Here is a 25,254-nt window from a genome sequence, read left to right on the forward strand (position 1 = left end):
TTCCTCTTCCACTAAACTTTACTGCCAAACCCAGATTTGTCCGTCGGACTGCTAGATGGGGAAGCCTGATTCATCAGTCCAGAGAACGTGTTTCCACTGCTCCAGAGTCCAATGGCGGCAAACTTTACACCACTCCAGCCGACACTTGGCATTGCGCATGGTGATCTTAGGCTTGTGTGCAGCTGCTTGACCATGGAAACCCATTTCATTATCTCCCGACGAACAGTTACTGTGCTAACGTTGCTTCCAGAGGCAGTTTGGAACTCAGTAGTGAGTGGTGTAACCGAGGACAGACGTTCTTTACGTGTTTCAGCGGTCAGCGGTCCCATTCTGTGAGCTTGTGTGGCCTACCACTTCCCGGTTGAGCCGTTGTTGCTCCTAGACGTTTCCACTTCACAATAACAGCACTTACAGTTGACCGGGGCAGCTCTAGCAGGATAGAAATTTGACAAACTGACTTGTTGGAAAGGTGGCATCCTATGACGGTGCCACGTTGAAAGTCACTGAGCTCTTCAGTAAGGCCATTATACTGCCAATGTTTGTCTATGGAGATTGCATGGTTGTGTGCTCAATTTTATACATCTGTCAGCAACTGTTGTGGCTGAAATAGCCGAATCCACTACACTTGAAGGGGTGTCCACATACTTTTGTATATATAGTGTACATCAATGGTGCTACCTGAAATCCATTGCCTGTGAAAGTAGGCTATAGCAGTCTGTGAACAAAATATTATTATTGTTATATTATCACCCTAGGGTTAAGCTGAGATACACAGGCCTAAATAATGACTCATCAAGTTATAGGATGGCATTCTCTGGACGCATTTATTGTTGCTCATTGGAACCTCATAATGATGATGATGATGCCTTTTCAGTCGTTGGACTCAATGGAGTTGGAACGTGGTCACCTCTCCGAAGCTGGACGGGTTCCGCCGGAGGTTGGGCGTGTTGCGCCGAAACCCAAACCGCCCGTTGTAGCCTATCAGCGGCTTGATGTCCGACATGAGACCACTGTGGTTGCTCACCTGCTCTCGGGAGTGACCTGTCCGGTGCAGAGACAAGATAGCCTATACCAGTGACTCTGAGCAATGATGATGATGATGTAAAACCTGTAAAGATTATGAATCCCATGTAGGCCTACTGATGTAAAACCTGTATAGATTATGAATCCCATGTAGGCCTACTGATGTAAAACCTGTATAGATTATGAATCCCATGTAGGCCTACTGATGTAAAACCTGTATAGATTATGAATCCCATGTAGGCCTACTGATGTAAAACCTGTATAGATTATGATTCCCATGTAGGCCTACTGATGTAAAACCTGTATAGATTATGAATCCCATGTAGGCCTACTGATGTAAAACCTGTATAGATTATGAATCCCATGTAGGCCTACTGATGTAAAACCTGTATAGATTATGAATCCCATGTAGGCCTACTGATGTAAAACCTGTATAGATTATGAATCCCATGTAGGCCTACTGATGTAAAACCTGTATAGATTATGAATCCCATGTAGGCCTACTGATGTAAAACCTGTATAGATTATGAATCCCATGTAGGACTACTGCTAACTAAAAGTACCTTGATTTATTGAATAGAATAGAAGAGCATTTCTGCAGGGTATAGAATAGTTTCTTCAGAATATAACTGTAGCCTATTCTTCAGTCTCCTCCAACTGTTTGTCACTTCACATAGCCTATAGGCCTATCTCCCCCATCCTTAATTCGATAGGTCAAAGCAATGGCATGCATTGATTATTTCTCCCTGGTGGCCAGAAAAGCCACAACCTGTATAAAAAGTAGGTGTTGGATAAGAGTCTGCTAAATGACCAAAATATACAATGTAAATTTAAACTTATTTCTCTGATTCTGTGGAACTAATTTGATGTCAAACAGGACATATTATGAATCCCATTTCATCCAAATAAAAAAAATATATATAGAATAGAACAGCCTATATAATATAATAGAATATCCTAGAATACAATAGAATAGCCTACCTGCTCCGGAAGTGTTCCTCAGGTCTAGAGACTTTTGGGCAGCGGCACTCTTAAATTCCTTGTTCTCGGTCTTCTGCGGGACCCTCTGCACCGACGGGGTTGTCTTCTGCGGGACCCTCTGCACCGACGGGGTGGTCTTCTGCGGGACCCTCTGCACGGACGGGATTGTCGTGTAGCGCGCAGCGTGGGGGTCATTGCGTGCGTCGTACCGGGGGAGCACCGACCAGAGCCGGGGGCGCATGTGTTCATACCCGAGCGCAACCGAACTGACAGCGATGCAGTCGAGCACGAACTTCTGCTCGCGCTTCTCAGGCCCGGAGTGATTCATTTTAGGCAATTCAACTCTGAAATGACAAAATATATCAAATTAGTCCACAGTCAATATATACAAATTAGGCACAGAGCCTTTTAAAATTAGACTTGGCTACTAAAATAAAACTATTTAAAAAGCTGGTCAGATTCGGGCCTAACTGTGCAGTGTGTGTTATTATACTTATGACCCAAATTCCTAAAATGTACGGAGGGACATGAATAGTCAAAAACACTCACATGAACAATCACAGCGAAAGCACGTAAAATCAACACTCACTACCCGGTCAGTTGTAAACCTGCCAATGTGCTGGTTTACACTTTACTTCAAAAGCCTGCTGAATGACACACATGTACGGCTTTATTACGTTTCAACAGATATAGCTGGGGGGCAGTGAAAATTGCTTCACAAGAGGGATGCAAATGCACAATTGCTCATCTACCATTCTTGATTAAATCGGTCTCAGAAATACAGTGACCATTTTCATGACATGAGCTATCTGGATTCAACTCGGAAGGGATCCTTAAAGTCATTATACAGGCCTATTTGCTTTTAGAAGACATGCTAAAGTTAAAATAAACGGAGTTTCTAATCTGCAGGGCTAAACTTTGGCCCCAGTGACTGTCGCTGCGGGGGTTGCAAGTGGCTATTGTGACGTTACTCGTAGCAACAAGGTCAGTGTTGGAGTTGCGCGCACGGATGCATTTCCCATCGAGATTTATCACCCGAGGAGACGCACTGTAATGGGCTATCGGCGGGGGAGAATCTGGAAGGCGGTGGATTGAACTGAAACAACTCTGGGTTTCTTTTCTATCTTTTAAAAAAAAGATTTTGCTGTAATTGTCATGATGACCGACTTGTTGTCCGTGGTGTCGGAGGCGGAGATGAAGTCCTTTCCAACCCTCTCTCAGCTCTCAGAAAACGGTCAGGACAGGACACACTTTCTAGCCTATTTTATTGTACAGTAGAAAATATATAGCCCACCTTGCTGCATCTTAAAAACACCTAGGCTATGCGCATTTGTTTGCAAACTTTGCACAATATAGAATCAAGGTGTGCATGTCATTTGATTTATACTACATTTTTTAAACATTTAGCTGTATAAGCAATTTTTATTTTCTGAAAATTGTTCTGAAAATGTTCCCCTTTATTTCAGACGTTGACAGCATTTGGTCAAACGTGTCATCTTTCGTGGAGCGACAGATGACCTTGCAAAAGGTGAGAGCACTTTAGAAAGTCGATATTGCCATAGTTAGTGTTCAGTCAGTTCAGCTAAACTGAGGGTATAGCAGAGGATGTTTTTAGCAGTTTGAAGCTTATTTACTGCATTTATACACCATTTAAAAACTGGAAAATGCTATTTGACGAACAGCAAAATGAAACAAAATGACATCAGGTATTAATTATCATGCAGTATCAGGTTTAAAGGTCTGGGGAACTGTCACGTCCTGACCAGCAGATGGAGCTGTTGTAGTAGTTTTGGGGTCAGGACGTGGCAGTCTTGTGTGTGTGTGTGATTGTTCTGTGTTGGTCTTGTGACTCCTGATCAGGAACAGCTGGGGATCGTTGTTCCTGATTGGGAGTCATATATGTAGGAGTATGTTTGTCACTTGGTTTTGTGGGTAGTTGTTTTTGCACTGCGTTGGTGAGCCTGCAAAACTGTTTAGTGTTGTGGGTATCATTTATTGTTTTGTCAAGTGGATGCGCTACTCTTTTTTTGTTAATTAAAATATGAGTATCCACAACTCCACTGCATTTTGGTCTTCCCTGCAACACAACGAAGGATTTTGTGACAGGAACTGCGTGTAGGCTACAATCAGTGGGGGAAAAAGTACCCACATGTCACACTTAAGTAAAAGTAAAGATACCTTAATAGAAAATGACTCAAGTAGAAGTGAAAGTCACCCAGTAAAAGTCTAAAACGATTTGCTTTTAAACATACTTAAGTATCAAAAGTAAATGTAATTGCAAAAATAAACTTGTGTATCAAAAGTAAAAGTATACATCATTATCCATTACTTATATTAAGCAAACCAGATGGTACCATTATCTGGTTTTATTTCTCACGGACAGACAGGGGCAAACTCCAACACTCAGATAGAATTTACAAACCAAGCATGTGTGTTCAGTAAGTCCACCAGGTCAGAGGAGGTAGGGATGACCAGAGTTGTTCTCTTGGTAACTGTGTGAATTGGACCATTTTCCTGTCCTGCTAAGCATTTGAAATGTAATGAGTACTTTTGGGTGTCAGGGAAAATGTATTGAGTAAAAAGTACATTATCTTCTTTGAGAATGCAGTGGAGTAAAAGTTGTCGAAAATATAAATAGTAAAGTACAGCTACCCCAAAAAACGTATTACTTGTTACGTTGTATTTTACTTTACACCACCGGCTACAATGTCAACCACTACTCAACCTCGTCATAAATTGACTAATTTACTTGTGGAACGGTACATACAGTGAACATGAAATAGATGCATAATACATGCTATCAAGGCCCGACATTAAATGCTGACATCAGTGTGAAACGATCTGGCCTTAATGGCCATGTACTCTTATAATCTCCATCCGGCACAGCCAGAAGAGGACTGGCCACCCCTCAGAGCCTGGTTCCTCTCTAGGTTTCTTCCTAGGTTCCGGCCTTTCTAGGGAGTTTTTCCTAGCCACAGTGCTTCTACATCTGCATTGCTTGCTCTTTGGGGTTTTAGGCTGGGTTTCTGTAGAAGCACTTTGTGACATCTGCTGATGTAAAAAGGGCTTTTGATTGCTTGAGTAACCGATGCATAAAACAGCTGACTGTGAATGCAAATTATGCCAGATAAATCCTACACATGCATTGAAATAAAAGGCATAGCCTACATCAGACTTACTTAGGCCTTTAATTGACAAGGACGCATGAAGACAAACAAACTCGACTAAAGAATGATGAATATCATGAAATACAAAGGGAAAATCAAATTTTTAAAGGGCACTAAGGCCACGCCCGTGATTCAGCACCGCTGAATGGACAGCGCCTCGGTACAGGCATAGTGGAGCTCTGTGACGTGGTGCTGAATGGACAGCGCCTTGGTACAGGCATAGTGGAGCTCTGTGACGTGGTGCTGAATGGACAGCTCCTCGGTACAGGCATAGTGGAGCTCTGTGACGTGGTGCTGAATGGACAGCGCCTCGGTACAGGCATAGTGGAGCTCCGTGACGTGGTGCTGAATGGACAGCGCCTCTGTCTAGTAGTCAGCTACAGGGCATTCGGAAAGCATTTAGACCCCTTCCCTTTCCAACATTTTGTTACATTACAGCCTTAATCTAAAATGGATGTAAAAAAAATTCATGTTGATATTTTCACAAATTAATTACAAATAAAAAACAGAAATACCTTAATAAGTATTCAGACCCTTTGCTATAAGACTCAAAATTGAGCTCAGGTGCATGATCATCCTTAAGATGTTTCTACAACTTGATTGGAGTCCACCTGTGGTAAATTTAATTGATTGGGCATGATTTGGAAGGGCACACACCTGTCTATATAAGGTTCCACAGTTGACAGTGCATGTCAGAGCAAAAACCAAGCCACGAGGTTGAAGGAATTGTCCGTAGAGCTCCGAGACAGGATTGTGTTGAGGCACAGATCTGGGGAAGTACCAAAACATTTCTGCAGCATTGAAGGTCCCCAATATCACTGGTCGCCCGGCCAAACTGAGCAATTGGGGGAGAAGGGTCTTGGTCAGGGAGGTGACCAAGAACCCTATGGTCACTCTGACAGAGCTCCAGAATTCCTCTGTGGAGATGGGAGAACCTTCCAGAAGGACAACCATCTCTGCAGCACTCCACCAATCTGGCCTTTATGGTAGAGTGGCCAGACGAAAGCCGCTCCTCAGTAAAAGGCACATGACAGCCCACTTAGAGTTTGCCAAAAGGAACCTAAAGGAATACTCAGACCATGAGAAACAAGATTCTCTGGTCTGATGAAACTAAGATTGAACTCTTTAGCCTGAATGCCTGGCACCATCCCTACAGTGAAGCATGGTGGTGGCAGCATCATGTTGTAGGGATGTTTTTCAGCAGCAGCGACTGGGAGACTAGTCAGGATCGAAGGAAAGATGAAAGGAGCAAAGTGCAGAAAGAACCTTGATGAAAACCTGCTCCAGAGTGCTCAGGACCTCAGACTGGGGCGAAGAGTCCACTTCCAACAGGACAACGACCCTAAGCACACAGCCAAGAGAATGCAGGAGTGGCTTCGGTGTCTGAATGTCCTTGAGTGGCCCAGCCAGAGCCCGGACTTGAACCCAATCGAAACATCTCTGGAGAGACCTAAAAATAGTTGTCCAGCGACTCTCCCCATCCAACTTGAAGGTGCTTTAGAGGATCTGCAGAGAAGAATGGGAGAAACTCCCCAAATACAGGTGGACCAAGCATGTAGTGTCATACCCAGGAAGGCTCGAGGCTGTAATCACTGCTAAAGGTGCTCAAAGTACTGAGAAAAGGGTCTGAATACTTATGTAAATGAAATATTTCAGTTTTATTTTTTAAACCTGTTTTTGCTTTGTCATTATGGGGTATTTTGTGTAATTTTAGAATAAGGCTGTAACGTAACATAATGCGGAATATGTCAAGGTGTCTGAATACTTTCTGAATGCACTGTATATAATTATTTAATTTGTGGGCAGTTAGAAATGTTTTGGGCACAGTTAGGTATCCTACAATGCGTATATGAAAATCATAACTGGTACGCAGATCTTTAGAAATGGTAGGATGAATTGTAAATTGGCACTCCACATGAAAAAGGCTGCAGACTCCCCTGCTATAGGCTGTATGAAGCCATCCTTGTCGAATGGCTCGTAGGCCTACAGTGTACCATGACAGTGTCATTGTCTCACGTGCTTCATTCAGAGATGATCCTCATGTGTGCGCTCAGTTCATTTTTGCATTTCCTTTCATCGCCATGGAAGGAAAACATTCTGAGAATATTGAAGCATTTTGTATCAACAAGGCGGCTCCGAGAATATTGATTGCAACATTTCCCTGGTGGTATGTTACCTACGCAGGTGGATTATCTGTGTGAATATTATATTTAATAACATCCACACTATAGCTAAATAACTTAGCTATGTTTAATGACGTTTTGCCAGCAAGATAGATCAGTAAAAAATATCTCATTTTAACTGAGGAAGATGGACAAGCAAGATTGATAGAGTGAGAGATGGAAATGCATGGTTTTTTATTCCAGAGGCAGGTAGCCTACAGGTAGGGAACAGGTAGACTACAGGTAGTGGTCAAGTAGACTGCAGGTAGGGATCAGGTAGACTACAGGTAGGGATCAGGTAGACTACAGGTAGGGATCAAGTAGATTGCAGGTAGGATCAGGTAGACTACAAGTAGGGATCAGGTAGCCTACAGGTAGGGATCAGGTAGACTACAGGCAGGGATCAGGGAGTCTACAGGTAGGTATCAGGTAGACTACAGGTAGGGATCAGGTAGACTACAGGTAGGATCAGGTAGACTACAGGTAGGATCAGGTAGACAAAAAGGTAGGGATCAGGTAGACTACAGGTAGGGATCAGGTAGACTACAGGTAGGGATCAAGTAGATTGCAGGTAGGATCAGGTAGACTACAAGTAGGGATCAGGTAGCCTACAGGTAGGGATCAGGTAGACTACAGGCAGGGATCAGGGAGTCTACAGGTAGGGATCAGGTAGACTACAGGTAGGAATCAGGTAGGCTACAGGTAGGGATAAGGTAGACTACAGGTAGGGATCAGGTAGACTACAGGTAGGATCAGGTAGACTGCAGGTAGGATCAGGTAGACAAAAAGGTAGGGATCAGGTAGGCTACATGTAGGGATCAGGTAGACTACAGGTAGGGATCAGGTAGGCTACAGGTAGGGATCAGGTTGGCTACAAGTAGGATCAGGTAGTGTACGTTGTTCAGTTGTGTTTATTTTCATACCAATACATGAGAGCAAAATTACACTAGCCTCTGGGGCAAATGAATACAAATATCAATTAGGCCTGCAGCTATCACAGCCCATATTTTAATAGCAATAAAATAGCTTTATATTTCGATTGGTCACCAAAAATGAGGGCTCCCTCACCTCTCAATTCCCAATTCGATCAACCCCTGGCTATCAGATTACAACAAGGTTTACAAAATGCCGACATCAAACTGAAAGCAATCGGCGCACTGACTAAACGGCTGACTGGCAAAGCAAACTGGCACCATCTCTGTTCTCTGCTTTCTACAAGTGGCGCACTGACTAAACGGCTGACTGGCAAAGCAAACTGGCACCATCTCTGTTCTCTGCTTTCTACAAGTGGCGCGCTGACTAAACGGCTGACTGGCAAAGCAAACTGGCACCATCTCTGTTCTCTGCTTTCTACAAGTGAGAGAAAAGGGCAGCTGCTCTCCGAGCGATGCCAGTCAGCCAATGAAAGCCAGCTGTTGTATTTTATTTGGGATTGGAATGAATTGAGTTTAACTTGACATTTTTGCTCTGGAGCTACGGTAGTGTATGAATATCAACTCTGAAATAGGACTATTTTACCATGTGACATAGATTTGAAGCTGGCAGTTATCTTATTGCCCAATTTTCAGTGAGATTAAGAAATCTTTCAGCTCTGAGGAAAGTTAGGCAAGGCATTAGGAAAGTAAATATGACATATCATAAATAGTAGAGGCATTATCATGATTGTCCTTCAGCTGTATTCATCATCAGGTCTAGGAGAACTGGTTGACAACTTGCTGTGTCTGTGTGTCTGTCTGTCCAGGGGGTCTACATCGCAGGCCTGGGAACCTTCACCTTCTCTCAGCAGAAGCTGGACGTAGGCAACAAGTTTGTTTTGATCCAGCGACCCATCTTCCTGCTCTCTGAGAAGCTGTCCCAGTCACACGGCCTCAAGCAGGTCAAACCGCTGTCTGCAGGTGAGTGGCGATGGGCCAACAACACAGACACACACACACACACACACACACGAGTACGCACGCACGCACACACACACGCACACACACATGAGACATCTTCTGTCAACGCTGGCACGTTTATGTGAACGAGCGCAGATATCAACCCTGAGTTGTGCTGATAGCCCGCTGAGCTAAAGCCTGGGCAGTAGCTTGGGGAACTAGTACAATTATTCAGGTGTCAGGAAAGATGATTAATCATCCCACTTCCATTCATTATGTTACAGTGATACCAGCAATGTGTCCCATAGAAACACTATGTTACAGTGATACCAGCAATGTGTCCCATAGAAACACTATGTTACAGTGATACCAGCAATGTGTCCCATAGAACCACTATGTTACAGTGATAGCAGCAATGTGTCCCATAGAAACACTATGTTACAGTGATACCAGCAATGTGTCCCATAGAAACACTATGTTACAGTGATACCAGCAATGTGTCCCATAGAAACACTATGTTACAGTGATAGCAGCAATGTGTCCCATAGAAACACTATGTTACAGTGATACCAGCAATGTTCCCCTTAGAAACACTATGTTACAGTGATACCAGCAATGTGTCCCATAGAAACAGTATGTTACAGTGATACCAGCAATGTGTCCCATAGAAACACTATGTTACAGTGATACCAGCAATGTGTCCCATAGAAACACTATGTTACAGTGATACCAGCAATGTGTCCCATAGAAACACTATGTTACAGTGATACCAGCAATGTGTCCCATAGAAACACTATGTTACAGTGATACCAGCAATGTGTCCCATAGAAACAGTATGTTACAGTAATACCAGCAATGTGTCCCATAGAAACACTATGATGAAAGAGAATGAATGAGAAAACCCAGTGCACAGCTGTGTGTCTAAATCCAAGTGCTGCTTTTAGCAGCGGCAACACAATGACATGTCCGCTCTAGTCGTTGTATTTCTATGTGTGTGCCTGTTCCATGCGCCTGTCCGTCTGTCATCACTGCAAGGGATGTGCCACTGGTCCAGCTCAACTTCACAGCCCTGTCTGTGGAGAGTCTGTTGGGAATGGGATAGAGAGAGCCATCTTGGTGTGTTAATATGTCTGTGGAGAGTCTGTTGGGAATGGGATAGAGAGAGCCATCTTGATGTGTTAATATGTCTGTCTGTGGAGAGTCTGTTGGGAATGGGATAGAGAGAGCCATCTTGATGTGTTAATATGTCTGTGGAGAGCCTGTTGGGAATGGGATAGAGAGAGCCATCTTGATGTGTTAATATGTCTGTCTGTGGAGAGCCTGTTGGGAATGGGATAGAGAGAGCCATCTTGATGTGTTAATATGTCTGTCTGTGGAGAGTCTGTTGGGAATGGGATAGAGAGAGCCATCTGGGTGTGTTAATATGTCTGTGGAGAGTCTGTTGGGAATGGGATAGAGAGAGCCATCTTGGTGTGTTAATATGTCTGTCTGTGGAGAGTCTGTTTGGAATGGGATAGAGAGAGCCATCTTGGTGTGTTAATATGTCTGTGGAGAGTCTGTTGGGAATGGGATAGAGAGAGCCATCTTGGTGTGTTAATATGTCTGTCTGTGGAGAGTCTGTTTGGAATGGGATAGAGAGAGCCATCTTGGTGTGTTAATATGTCTGTCTGTGGAGAGCCTGTTGGGAATGGGATAGAGAGAGCCATCTTGATGTGTTAATATGTCTGTCTGTGGAGAGTCTGTTGGGAATGGGATAGAGATAGCCATCGTGATGTGTTAATATGTCTGTCTGTGGAGAGTCAGTTGGGAATGGGATAGAGAGAGCCATCTTGGTGTGTTAATATGTCTGTCTGTGGAGAGTCTGTTGGGAATGGGATAGAGAGAGCCATCTTGGTGTGTTAATATGTCTGTGGAGAGTCTGTTGGGAATGGGATAGAGAGAGCCATCTTGGTGTGTTAATATGTCTGTCTGTGGAGAGTCTGTTGGGAATGGGATAGAGAGAGCCATCTTGGTGTGTTAATATGTCTGTCTGTGGAGAGTCTGTTGGGAATGGGATAGAGAGAGCCATCTTGGTGTGTTAATATGTCTGTCTGTGGAGAGTCTGTTGGAATGGATAGAGAGAGCCATCTGGGTGTGTTAATATGTCTGTCTGTGGAGAGTCTGTTGTGAATGGGATAGAGAGAGCCATCTTGATGTGTTAATATGTCTGTCTGTGGAGAGCCTGTTGGGAATGGGATAGAGAGAGCCATCTTGATGTGTTAATATGTCTGTCTGTGGAGAGTCTGTTGGGAATGGGATAGAGAGAGCCATCTGGGTGTGTTAATATGTCTGTGGAGAGTCTGTTGGGAATGGATAGAGAGAGCCATCTTGTGTGTTAATATGTCTGTGGAGAGTCTGTTGGGAATGGGATAGAGAGAGCCATCTTGGTGTGTTCATATGTCTGTCTGTGGAGAGTCTGTTTGGAATGGGATAGAGAGAGCATCTTGGTGTGTTAATATGTCTGTGGAGAGTCTGTTGGGAATGGGATAGAGAGAGCCATCTTGATGTGTTAATATGTCTGTCTGTGGAGAGCCTGTTGGGAATGGGATAGAGAGAGCCATCTTGATGTGTTAATATGTCTGTCTGTGGAGAGTCTGTTGGGAATGGGATAGAGAGAGCCATCTTGATGTGTTAATATGTCTGTCTGTGGAGAGCCTGTTGGGAATGGGATAGAGAGAGCCATCTTGATGTGTTAATATGTCTGTCTGTGGAGAGTCTGTTGGGAATGGGATAGAGAGAGCCATCTTGGTGTGTTAATATGTCTGTCTGTGGAGAGTCTGTTGGGAATGGGATAGAGAGAGCCATCTTGGTGTGTTAATATGTCTGTGGAGAGTCTGTTGGGAATGGGATAGAGAGAGCCATCTTGGTGTGTTCATATGTCTGTCTGTGGAGAGTCTGTTTGGAATGGGATAGAGAGAGCCATCTTGGTGTGTTAATATGTCTGTGTCTGTTGGGAATGGGATAGAGAGAGCCATCTTGGTGTGTTAATATGTCTGTCTGTGGAGAGTCTGTTGGGAATGGGATAGAGAGAGCCATCTTGATGTGTTAATATGTCTGTCTGTGGAGAGTCTGTTGGGAATGGGATAGAGAGAGCCATCTGGGTGTGTTAATATGTCTGTCTGTGGAGAGTCTGTTGTGAATGGGATAGAGAGAGCCATCTTGATGTGTTAATATGTCTGTCTGTGGAGAGCCTGTTGGGAATGGGATAGAGAGAGCCATCTTGATGTGTTAATATGTCTGTCTGTGGAGAGTCTGTTGGGAATGGGATAGAGAGAGCCATCTTGATGTGTTAATATGTCTGTCTGTGGAGAGTCTGTTGGGAATGGGATAGAGAGAGCCATCTTGATGTGTTAATATGTCTGTCTGTGGAGAGTCTGTTGGGAATGGGATAGAGAGAGCCATCTTGATGTGTTAATATGTCTGTCTGTGGAGAGCCTGTTGGGAATGGGATAGAGAGAGCCATCTTGATGTGTTAATATGTCTGTCTGTGGAGAGTCTGTTGGGAATGGGATAGAGAGAGCCATCTTGATGTGTTAATATGTCTGTCTGTGGAGAGTCTGTTGGGAATGGGATAGAGAGCGCCATCTTGGTGTGTTAATATGTCTGTGGAGAGTCTGTTGGGAATGGGATAGAGAGAGCCATCTTGATGTGTTAATATGTCTGTCTGTGGAGAGTCTGTTGGGAATGGGATAGAGAGAGCCATCTTGATGTGTTAATATGTCTGTCTGTGGAGAGTCTGTTGGGAATGGGATAGAGAGCGCCATCTTGGTGTGTTAATATGTCTGTGGAGAGTCTGTTGGGAATGGGATAGAGAGAGCCATCTTGATGTGTTAATATGTCTGTCTGTGGAGAGTCTGTTGGGAATGGGATAGAGAGAGCCATCTTGATGTGTTAATATGTCTGTGGAGAGTCTGTTGGGAATGGGATAGAGAGAGCCATCTTGATGTGTTAATATGTCTGTCTGTGGAGAGTCTGTTGGGAATGGGATAGAGAGCGCCATCTTGGTGTGTTAATATGTCTGTGGAGAGTCTGTTGGGAATGGGATAGAGAGAGCCATCTTGATGTGTTAATATGTCTGTCTGTGGAGAGTCTGTTGGGAATGGGATAGAGAGAGCCATCTTGGTGTGTTAATATGTCTGTGGAGAGTCTGTTGGGAATGGGATAGAGAGAGCCATCTTGATGTGTTAATATGTCTGTCTGTGGAGAGTCTGTTGGGAATGGGATAGAGAGAGCCATCTTGATGTGTTAATATGTCTGTGGAGAGTCTGTTGGGAATGGGATAGAGAGAGCCATCTTGATGTGTTAATATGTCTGTCTGTGGAGAGTCTGTTGGGAATGGGATAGAGAGAGCCATCTTGGTGTGTTAATATGTCTGTCTGTGGAGAGTCTGTTGGGAATGGGATAGAGAGAGCCATCTTGATGTGTTAATATGTCTGTCTGTGGAGAGTCTGTTGGGAATGGGATAGAGAGAGCCATCTTGGTGTGTTAATATGTCTGTCTGTGGAGAGTCTGTTTGGAATGGGATAGAGAGAGCCATCTTGATGTGTTAATATGTCTGTCTGTGGAGAGTCTGTTGGGAATGGGATAGAGAGAGCCATCTTGATGTGTTAATATGTCTGTCTGTGGAGAGTCTGTTGGGAATGGGATAGAGAGAGCCATCTTGATGTGTTAATATGTCTGTCTGTGGAGAGTCTGTTGGGAATGGGATAGAGAGAGCCATCTTGGTGTGTTAATATGTCTGTCTGTGGAGAGTCTGTTGGGAATGGGATAGAGAGAGCCATCTTGGTGTGGCTGAGCCTTATCCAACCCGGGTTGTCTGTCTATACACGACTGTTAGCCTGCTGAGCTAAAGCCTATAGCTTTAACTTGGATAACAAAGTCTTCAGGTCTCAGACAAGCAGGTTAGTCATCACAGTAGTCCAGTACACTAACACTAGGAATGTGTGTCATCCATCTGTCATCACAGGAGTCCAGTACACTAACACTAGGAATGTGTGTCATCCATCTGTCATCACAGGAGTCCAGTACACTAACACTAGGAATGTGTGTCATCCATCTGTCATCACAGGAGTCCAGTACACTAACACTAGGAATGTGTGTCATCCATCTGTCATCACAGCAGGGGACGTGCCACTGGTCCAGCTCAACTTCACAGCCCTGTCTGTGGAGAGCCCGTTTGAGCGTCACGTGGTGGAGGGCTGTGTGAGAGAGACTTTGCTGGTGTTGCTGAGAGCCGTGGCCACCGGACGCTCAGTCCTCTTCACCTTCCACGCCATCGGAGAGCTGTTGTTCTGCCAGAGCAAAGTCAAGATGAAGTTCTACCACGACTTTGTCACAGCCCTGGACGGCAGCGGGAAGCTGCTCTTGGCGCTCTCCAATGTCAGTAGGGTGGATTAGATATGCCATGTAGGTAGTATGTGTATCGGGGACGGGGGTTGGGTAAATTGTGTGTGTGTGTGTGTGTGTGTGTGTGTGTGTGTGTGTGTGTGTGTGTGTGTGTGTGTGTGTGGGTGTGTGGGGGGATTGGGTAGGGTGTGTGTATGTGTGTGTGTGTGTGTACAGTATGTGTGTGTGTGTGTGTGTGTGTGTGTGTGTGTGTGTGTGTGTGTGTGTGTGTGTGTACAGTATGTGTGTGTGTGTGTGTGTGTGTGTGTGTGTGTGTGTGTGTGTGTGTGTGTGTGTGTGTGTGTGTGTGTGTACAGTATGTGTGTGTGTACAGTATGTGTGTGTGTGTGTGTGTGTACAGTATGTGTGTGTGTGTGTGTGTGTGTGTGTGTGTGTGTGTGTGTGTGTGTGTGTGTGTGTGTGTGTGTGTGTGTGTGTGTGTGTGTGTGTGTGTGTACAGTATGTGTGTGTGTGTGTGTGTGTGTGTGTAAGTGTGTGTGTGTGTGTGTGTGTGTGTAAGTGTGTGTGTGTGTGTGTGTGTGTGTGTGTGTGTGTGTGTGTGTGAGAGAGAGAGAGAGAGAGAGAGAGAGAGTGAGCAGGTGTGTATGATTGTACAAGTGCGTTTGTATTTGTGTTGATGACAATCCCCCTATCCACTCTCTATCCCAGAGACCTGGCACCAGCAACTCTGTCCTGTTTGGGAGATCCAGCATACCAGGGACCAGCAGCACCATCATCCTCCCCAGGATCTCTTCCAAACAGCGGGGGAAGGACTGGGGAGAGGAGGCCCTGGCCCAGGTCCAGACAGACTCAGACAGGAAGGAGGAGAATAGAGGTGAGGGAGAGACAGTGGTGTAATCTAGTCCTCTAAAAACATTAAGGGTTTTTATGGCCAAATTCAATTGCTTTGGATTTGCTCAGTGAATATCTCGATCAGATTGAGGGGTTTTAATGGGTGTAATGTCTCTGGTGAGAGATATGTGTTGGGCTCACTTAACCTTGATAACCCTGTGTTGGAGAGAAAGGTAAGCTAATATAACATTATCTAGATTTAGGGGCGTATCCCAGAACATGTATTTCTCTTCCTACGGTAGCTTCATCTGTCAAGTCTTTCTGATCTATAGTTATGTTACCATGTGTACCCAGAGTCCCTGATTACTCCGCGGTCCAGATCTAGATACACCCTGCACCCAGCCAAGGTCAACGGGATCAGTCTCACTGATGACCTGGAGCCCAGACCTCCAGCAGAGACCAACACTGACAGGTATTGTTATTGTTGGCCTCACTGCTAACCCCAGCTGTTGTCGGCCTCACTGCTAACCCCAGCTGTTGTCGGCCTCACTGCTAACCCCAGCTGTTGTCGGCCTCACTGCTAACCCCAGCTGTTGTCGGCCTCACTGCTAACCCCGGCTATTGTTGGCCTCACTGCTAACCCCGGCTATTGTCGGCCTCACTGCTAACCCCGGCTATTGTCGGCCTCACTGCTAACCCCGGCTATTGTCGACCTCACTGCTAACCCCGGCTATTGTCGGCCTCACTGCTAACCCCGGCTATTGTTGGCTAACACTGTTAACCCCAGCTATTGTCGGCTAACAGTGCTAACCCCAGCTATTGTCGGCTAACACTGCTAACCCCAGCTATTGTCTGCTAACACTGTTAACCACAGCTATTGTTGGCTAACCCCAGCTATTGTCGGCTAACCCTACTGCTAACCCCAGCTGTTGTCGGCCTCACTGCTAACCCCAGCTATTGTCGGCTAACACTGCTAACCCCAGCTATTTTCGGCTAACACAGCTAACCACAGCTATTGTCGGCTAACACTGTTAACCCCAGCTATTGTCGGCTAACCCCAGCTATTGTCGGCTAACCCCACTGCTAACCCCAGCTGTTGTCGGCCTCACTGCTAACCCCAGCTATTGTCGGCTAACACTGTTAACCCCAGCTATTGTCGGCTAACACTGCTAACCCCAGCTATTTTCGGCTAACACTGCTAACCCCAGCTATTGTCGGCTAACACTGTTAACCCCAGCTATTGTCGGCTAACACTGCTAACCCCAGCTTTTGTCGGCCTCACTGCTAACCCCACCTGTTGTAGGCCTCACTGCTAACCCTAGCTATTGTCGGCTAACACTGTTAACCCAGCTATTGTCGGCTAACACTGTTAACCCCAGCTATTGTCGGCTAACACTGCTAACCCCAGCTTTTGTCGGCCTCACTGCTAACCCCACCTGTTGTAGGCCTCACTGCTAACCCTAGCTATTGTCGGCTAACACTGTTAACCCAGCTATTGTCGGCTAACACTGCTAACCCCAGCTATTGTCGGCTAACACTGTTAACCCCAGCTATTGTCGGCTAACACTGTTAACCCCAGCTATTGTCGGCTAACACTGCTAACCCCAGCTTTTGTCGGCCTCACTGCTAACCCCACCTGTTGTAGGCCTCACTGCTAACCCTAGCTATTGTCGGCTAACACTGTTAACCCAGCTATTGTCGGCTAACACTGCTAACCCCAGCTATTGTCGGCTAACACTGTTAACCCCAGCTATTGTCGGCTAACACTGCTAACCCCAGCTATTGTCGGCTAACACTGCTAACCCCAGCTATTGTCGGCTAACACTGCTAACCCCAGCTATTGTCGGCTAACACTGCTAACCTCATCTCCTACTGACCAGGCTGCATCCCAAATGGCATCATATTCCATATGTTACGTAGTGCACTACTTCATAGGGCTGTTTGGGTGCCGTTTGAGACATAGCCACACACTGCCACAGGATAGTGAGTGACGCTTGACCCTGGTTGGTCTCTCCTCTAACCCTGTTAATCCAGGACAGGAACACAAGACCCTGATTGGTCTCCTCTCTAAACCTGTTAATCCAGGACAGTAACACAAGACCCTGTTTGGTCTCTCCTCTAACCCTGTTAATCCAGGACAGGAACACAAGACCCTGGTTGGTCTCCTCTCTAAACCTGTTAATCCAGGACAGTAACACAAGACCCTGGTTGGTCTCCTCTCTAAACCTGTTAATCCAGGACAGGAACACAAGACCCTGGTTGGTCTCCTCTAAACCTGTTAATCCAGGACAGTAACACAAGACCCTGGTTGGTCTCCTCTAAACCTGTTAATCCAGGACAGTAACACAAGACCCTGGTTGGTCTCCTCTCTAAACCTGTTAATCCAGGACAGGAACACAAGACCCTGGTTGGTCTCCTCTCTAAACCTGTTAATCCAGGACAGGAACACAAGACCCTGGTTGGTCTCCTCTCTAAACCTGTTAATCCAGGACAGGAACACAAGACCCTGGTTGGTCTCCTCTCTAAACCTGTTAATCCAGGACAGTAACACAAGACCCTGGTTGGTCTCCTCTAAACCTGTTAATCCAGGACAGTAACACAACACCCTGGTTGGTCTCCTCTAAACCTGTTAATCCAGGACAGTAACACAAGACCTTGGTTGGTCTCCTCTCTAAACCTGTTAATCCAGGACAGTAACACAAGACCCTGGTTGGTCTCCTCTCTAAACCTGTTAATCCAGGACAGTAACACAAGACCCCACTCCCAGCCTACAGCAGATTGCATAATGTAACAGAAAACCAGTTTGGAAACAAGTGTTTTAATCATCACTTCTAAGTGCTATCCTATAGGGAGCCAATGTACATCTAGTTGTATATGTTTTACCCAAATAAGTTAAATTCAGTGAGTAGCCTTGACTAAAACCTGAAGACGTGCGTTAGCTCTCTGACCCAATAATAAGTTAAATTCAGTGAGTAGCCTTGACTAAAACCTGAAGACGGCGTTAGCTCTCTGACCCAATAATAAGTTAAATTCAGTGAGTAGCCTTGACTAAAACCTGAAGACGTGCGTTAGCTCTCTGACCCAATAATAAGTTAAATTCAGTGAGTAGCCATGACTAAAACCTGAAGACGTGCGTTAGCTCTCTGACCCAATAATAAGTTAAATTCAGTGAGTAGCCATGACTAAAACCTGAAGACGTGCGTTAGCTCTCTGACCCAATAATAAGTTAAATTCAGTGAGTAGCCTTGACTAAAACCTGAAGACGGCGTTAGCTCTCTGACCCAATAATAAGTTAAATTCAGTGAGTAGCCTTGACTAAAACCTGAAGACGGCGTTAGCTCTCTGACCCAATAATAAGTTAAATTCAGTGAGTAGCCATGACTAAAACCTGAAGACGGCGTTAGCTCTCTGACCCAATAATAAGTTAAATTCAGTGAGTAGCCTTGACTAAAACCTGAAGACCCAATACCTAGGCTATGTCCCAATTATCTCTCCTTCCTCCCAAAGTGTGCACTTGTTCACTTCCCTTCACTGATTTGAAAGGAAATGACTGGTATAAGAAATATGGTGGAAACTCCCAGTAGCCCCATGCCTCCAATTCAATGCTTTTAGATTTACACACCCTTGGGAGTCTGCGGGAGTCTAGGAGAGGGTGTTACTCTCCTGTCCTGGGGCAGTAGCTCCATGAATGATGCAGCTCTCCCTGTGTGGGACAGTCCCTCACCTGTCACCACCTGATCATACAGACAGTGTGCCCTGAGGTTTAGCCTGCCCTGTACCCCCCACAGCGGTCCCGTGGCCCTGGGCTCTGAAACTAGACCCCTCTGGACGTTCCTCCGTCCATACAGACACTGGTTGCATCCTAAATGACACCCTATTCCCTATATAGTGCACTACTTTTGACCAGGGCCCATCAGGAAACCCAGAGTCATATATATACAGTAGAGAGAGTTGAGTCAATGCTGTTGAACATTCTGAGAGCGTCACTTTCTCCTGCACAGCCGGAGCCAAGTGATAATTGAAGGCTTCCACATTGTGCTGTTTACTGCTGCTAGTTTCCTAAACTTATGAACATGTCCGGTGAAAGCAGATATGCCGTTTGTTGACACTACAACACACTACAGACTTGGATACACATGATCATTTGAACATTTCTGTTAAATCCGCTGCTCTGTTTTGCTTGTTTACAGCAGGTCATTTCACAGGGAACTGTCGGAGGCTCTCGTATTGTTATATCATCAACATGTTGAGAATATGGTGTCTGTTCTGAAACCTGGCCCAACTCTCTTAATGTATGGCTCTGAGGAAACCCATAGGGCTCTGGGCAAAAGTAGTGCATTATATAGGGAATAGGGTGCCATGGGCCCTGGTCAAAAGTAGTGCACTATATAGGGAATAGGGTGCCATTCGAGACGCATTTTGGGCAACTGCCTGTATTCAGTGTTTGTCACCAGCTAAAGTGGAAAGGGAGGGAAGGTTGAGGGAGGCTGACGTGCTAATAGAGCTGTTGGGTAAGCTGACACAGAGCTATTCAATTACTGGCCCTTAGGGGCCCAAGTACTGCTGGTCACTATTAACTGGCCAGACAGTCCTCTCCCTGATTAAAATAAATACTGCTGGTCATCATTGATTGGCCAGACAGTCCACTCTCTGATTAAAATAAGTACTGTTGGTCATCATTGATTGGCCAGATAGTCCACTCTCTGATTAAAATAAGTACTGCTGGCCATCATTGATTGGCCAGACAGTCCACTCTCTAATTAAAATAAGTACTGCTGGTCATCATTGATTGGCCAGAGGGTCCACTCTCTGATTAAAATAAGTACTGCTGGTCATCATTGATTGGCCAGAGGGTCCACTCTCTGATTAAAATAAGTACTGCTGGTCATCATTGATTGGCCAGAGGGTACACTCTCTGATTAACAGGAAAGAAAGGGAACCAGTTTTGCGTCCCACATGGCGCCCTATTCCCTACTTTTAGTCAAACGTAGTGCACTATGGGAATAGGGTGCCATTTGGGGTACATAACCAGATTTATTTTGGTCTCCCAGGACTGTGGTTGAATAGCCCCTGATCTGAAAGATAACCCAGGACTGTGGTTGAATAGCCCCTGATCTGAAAGATAACCCAGGACTGTGGTTGAATAGCCCCTGATCTGAAAGATAACCCAGGACTGTGTTGAATAGCCCCTGATCTGAAAGATAACCCAGGACTGTGGTTGAATAGCCCCTGATCTGAAAGATAACCCAGGACTGTGGTTGAATAGCCCCTGATCTGAAAGATAACCCAGGACTGTGTTGAATAGCCCCTGATCTGAAATATAACCCAGGACTGTGTTGAATAGCCCCTGATCTGAAAGATAACCCAGGACTGTGTTGAATAGCCCCTGATCTGAAAGATAACCCAGGACTGTGTTGAATAGCCCCTGATCTGAAAGATAACCCAGGACTGTGGTTGAATAGCCCCTGATCTGAAAGATAACCCAGGACTGTGGTTGAATAGCCCCTGATCTGAAAGATAACCCAGGACTGTGGTTGAATAGCCCCTGATCTGAAAGATAACCCAGGACTGTGGTTGAATAGCCCCTGATCTGAAAGATAACCCAGGACTGCTATCTGTTTCTAACCTGCTGTCCTGTAGGTCCACAGTGTCTATCCTACCACTGGAGGGCGCTGCTTTGAAGGAGGGGAAGGTGAAGTGGGCGGACTCTCACCTGGACATGCGCTGTGTCAACCACAACAGGGCTGGACAGGTGTGTGTGTGTGTGCCGGACACTCTGCTTTTATGAGTGTGTATGAGGGGTATCAATCAATCAATCAATCACTCAATCAATAACTGTCTTTCCCTATAGGAGTTGTTACCTGTGTATATAACATCACCTATCTTTCCCTATAGGAGTTGTGTTACCTGTGTATATAACATCACCTATCTTTCCCTATAGGAGTTGTGTTACCTGTGTATATAACATCTCCTATCTTTCCCTATAGGAGTTGTGTTACCTGTGTATATAACATCACCTATCTTTCCCTATAGGAGTTGTGTTACCTGTGTATATAACATCACCTATCTTTCCCTATAGGAGTTGTGTTACCAGTGTATATAACATCACATATCTTTCCCTATAGGGGTTGTTACCTGTGTATATAACATCACCTATCTTTCCCTATAGGAGTTGTGTTACCTGTGTATATAACATCACCTATCTTTCCCTATAGGAGTTGTGTTATCTGTGCATGCAGCGGGCCCAGCGTAACATCCCCTATTACCTGGCAGAGGAGAGGCTGAGGGAACAGCAGGAGGAAGAGAGGGTGTTACTATTCAACGAGCAGCGCAGAGACCAGTACTACCTACAGAGGGAGCAGGTGAGGCCAACACCACTCTGATGATGAGATGAGGAACATGTTACATGTTCCCTATTGTCTTTTATTCTTTGTCTTGGAGTGATGAATAGACAGAATACTACTCCACTAAAAGCCCAGGGAGAGTCTGCATTTCTACTTTTGTTTTAGTCCTGGAGTCACATTAAACTCAGTAGTGAGATTAAACTCAGTAGTCAGATTAAACTCAGTAGTCAGATTAAACTCAGTAGTCACATGAAACTCAGTAGTCAGATGAAACTCAGTAGTCACATTAAACTCAGTAGTCAGATTAAACTCAGTGGTCAGATGAAACTCAGTAGTCAGATGAAACTCAGTAGTCACATTAAACTCAGTAGTCACATTAAACTCAGTAGTCAGATTAAACTCAGTAGTCACATTAAACTCAGTAGTCACATTAAACTCAGTAGTCAGATTAAACTCAGTGGTCAGATGAAACTCAGTAGTCAGATTAAACTCAGTAGTCACATTAAACTCAGTAGTCAGATTAAACTCAGTAGTCAGATTAAACTCAGTAGTCAGATTAAACTCAGTAGTCACATTAAACTCAGTAGTCAGATTAAACTCAGTAGTGAGATGAAACTCAGTAGTCAGATTAAACTCAGTAGTCAGATTAAACTCAGTAGTGAGATGAAACTCAGTAGTCAGATTAAACTCAGTAGTCACATTAAACTCAGTAGTCAGATGAAACTCAGTAGTCACATGAAACTCAGTAGTCAGATGAAACTCAGTAGTCACATTAAACTCAGTAGTCAGATTAAACTCAGTAGTCACATTAAACTCAGTAGTCAGATTAAACTCAGTAGTGAGATGAAACACAGTAGTCAGATTAAACTCAGTAGTCAGATTAAACTCAGTAGTCACATTAAACTCAGTAGTCAGATTAAACTCAGTAGTGAGATGAAACACAGTAGTCAGATTAAACTCAGTAGTCAGATTAAACTCAGTAGTCACATTAAACTCAGTAGTCAGATTAAACTCAGTAGTGAGGTGACACTGAGCATGTGTGTGGTCCCTCTGTGTGTATTTGTGACGTGGTGGTGTGTGTGTGTTTGTTTTTGTGATGTGGGGTGTGTGTGTGTGTGTGTGTGTGTGTGTGTGGTGTGTGTGTGTGTGTGTGATGTGGTGGTGTGTGTGTGTTAGGAGGACCGTCTGGAGATACGTGAGAACAACCAGAAGGTGGCAGCGTTCAACCTGGCAGTGTCTGAAGCCATGAAGGAGAAGAAGGTTGCTCGCTCCTCCCACTTCCATGTGAGCCCTGGCCTTGTCCAATCAGCACACTGATCCTCAGGGGGTTTGTTCTAGTTCAAATGGTTCACGGCTTTTCAGTTGCTGCATTTCGCATGCATTGGTCTATGCACAGTTACTATTGCAACACTTAGCCAATGGTCTAAACGTATCAATGAATGATGTTGTGATGATATTGAACCCCCTCCCACAGGGTTCGTACATCTTCAGGGGCCGTCCCCTCACCCCTCCCAGGGTCCATAAGCAGCGCGGCTACATGCAGGATCTGCGGGCCCAGGCAGAGTGGAGGAAGGGCCAGGTCAGCCAGACTCAGCAGGACCAGGAGCTTATTGACCTGCTACAACAGGTCCAGCTGGCACATGAGTAGGTGATGCATCTGAGTCCCAAATGGCACCCCATTCCCTGTGTAGTGCACTACTTTGTTTTGGCCAGGGCTCTTCAGTGCACTATAAAGGGAGTAGGGTACCGCGTCAATATGTTTGTCTAAAAGGAATGAACCCATGTAAACAGGCTTGTGGTCTCTACTCTACATACAGAATGCTGTGGTCATTGTACCTATGTCTCAGTTTCTACAGTGTGTGAATAGCTGTTGTGTGTCTCAGAATCGCCTTGCATAAGTCCCAGCAGCTCCACCTGAAACAGAAGAACACTAGCTGCTACAAGAAAGCCCTGGATACACAGGTAAGAGTCTGTCCTACCATATATTATATAGTATACCTACCGGACCCTACCTACCGGACCCTACCTACCAGACCATACCTACCAGACCCTACCTACCAGACCCTACCTACCGGACCCTACCTACCGGACCCTACCTACCAGACCATACCTACCGGACCCTACCTACCGGACCATACCTACCAGAACCTACCTACCGGACCATACCTACCAGACCCTACCTACCGGACCCTACCTACCAGACCATACCTACCGGACCCTACCTACCGGACCATACCTACCAGACCCTACCTACCAGACCCTACCTACCAGACCATACCTACCGGACCTTACCTACCGGACCCTACCTACCGGACCATACCTACCGGACCCTACCTACCGGACCCTACCTACCGGACCCTACCTACCAGACCCTACCTACCAGACCTACCGGACCCTACCTACCGGACCCTACCTACCGGACCCTACCTACCGGACCCTACCTACCAGACCCTACCTACCGGACTATACCTACCAGACCCTACCTACCAGACCAGACCTACCAGGCCAGACCTACCAGACCCTACCTACCAGGCCAGACCTACCAGGCCATACCTACCAGACCATACCTACCAGACCCTACCTACCAGACCTTACCTACCAGACCATACCTACCAGGCCAGACCTACCAGACCCTACCTACCAGGCCAGACCTACCAGACCATACCTACCAGACCATACCTACCTGATCATACTTACCATACCCTACCTACCAGGCCATACCTACCAGGCCATACCTACCAGGCCAGATCTACCAGGCCATACCTACCAGGCCATACCTACCAGGCCAGACCTACCAGACCCTACCTACCAGGCCATACCTACCAGGCCATACCTACCAGGCCAGACCTACCAGACCCTACCTACCAGGCCAGACCTACCAGACCATACCTACCAGACCATACCTACCTGATCATACTTACCATACCCTACCTACCGGACCATACCTACCAGACCCTACCTACCAGACCAGATCTACCAGGCCATACCTACCAGACCCTACCTACCAGACCAGATCTACCAGGCCATACCTACCAGACCCTACCTACCAGACCAGACCTACCAGGCCATACCTACCAGGCCAGACCTACCAGACCCTACCTACCAGGCCATACCTACCAGACCCTACCTACCAGACCATACCTACCTACCAGACCAAACCTACCAGACCCTACCTACCAGACCCTACCTACCAGACCCTACCTACCAGACCAGACCTACCAAAGCTACCAGGCCATACCTACCAGACCAGACCTACCAACCTACCAGGCCATACCTACCAGACCATACCTACCAAACGTACCAGGCCAGACCTACCAGTCCATACCTACTAAATGTACCAGGCCAGAGCTACCAGACCCTACCTACCAAACGTACCAGGCCATACCTACCAGACCATACCTACCAAATGTACCAGGCCAGATCTACCAAACCCTACCTAGCAGGCCAGACCCTACCTACCAGACCAGACCTACCAGACCAGACCTAC

At 45.7% G+C, this 25,254-nt stretch overlaps 1 protein-coding gene across 1 annotated transcript in view; it reads left to right on the forward strand.

Moving 5' to 3' along the window:
- The first annotated feature begins 3,451 nt into the window (after positions 1-3,451).
- Positions 3,452-25,254, forward strand: part of LOC106595002 (coiled-coil domain-containing protein 81) — a 32,748-nt gene continuing 10,945 nt past the window's right edge. The window contains exons 1-10 of the mRNA XM_045699487.2: positions 3,452-3,532; positions 9,075-9,228; positions 14,366-14,625; positions 15,301-15,466; positions 15,778-15,895; positions 21,064-21,175; positions 21,639-21,785; positions 22,944-23,051; positions 23,242-23,411; positions 23,651-23,729. Coding sequence (XP_045555443.2) covers positions 3,452-3,532; positions 9,075-9,228; positions 14,366-14,625; positions 15,301-15,466; positions 15,778-15,895; positions 21,064-21,175; positions 21,639-21,785; positions 22,944-23,051; positions 23,242-23,411; positions 23,651-23,729 — 1,395 coding nt within the window. The remainder of the gene's footprint in view (positions 3,533-9,074; positions 9,229-14,365; positions 14,626-15,300; positions 15,467-15,777; positions 15,896-21,063; positions 21,176-21,638; positions 21,786-22,943; positions 23,052-23,241; positions 23,412-23,650; positions 23,730-25,254) is intronic.

Source organism: Salmo salar, chromosome 17 (genome assembly GCF_965601325.2).
Source record: "Salmo salar chromosome 17, fSalSal1, whole genome shotgun sequence".
Taxonomy (NCBI): Eukaryota; Metazoa; Chordata; class Actinopteri; order Salmoniformes; family Salmonidae; genus Salmo; species Salmo salar.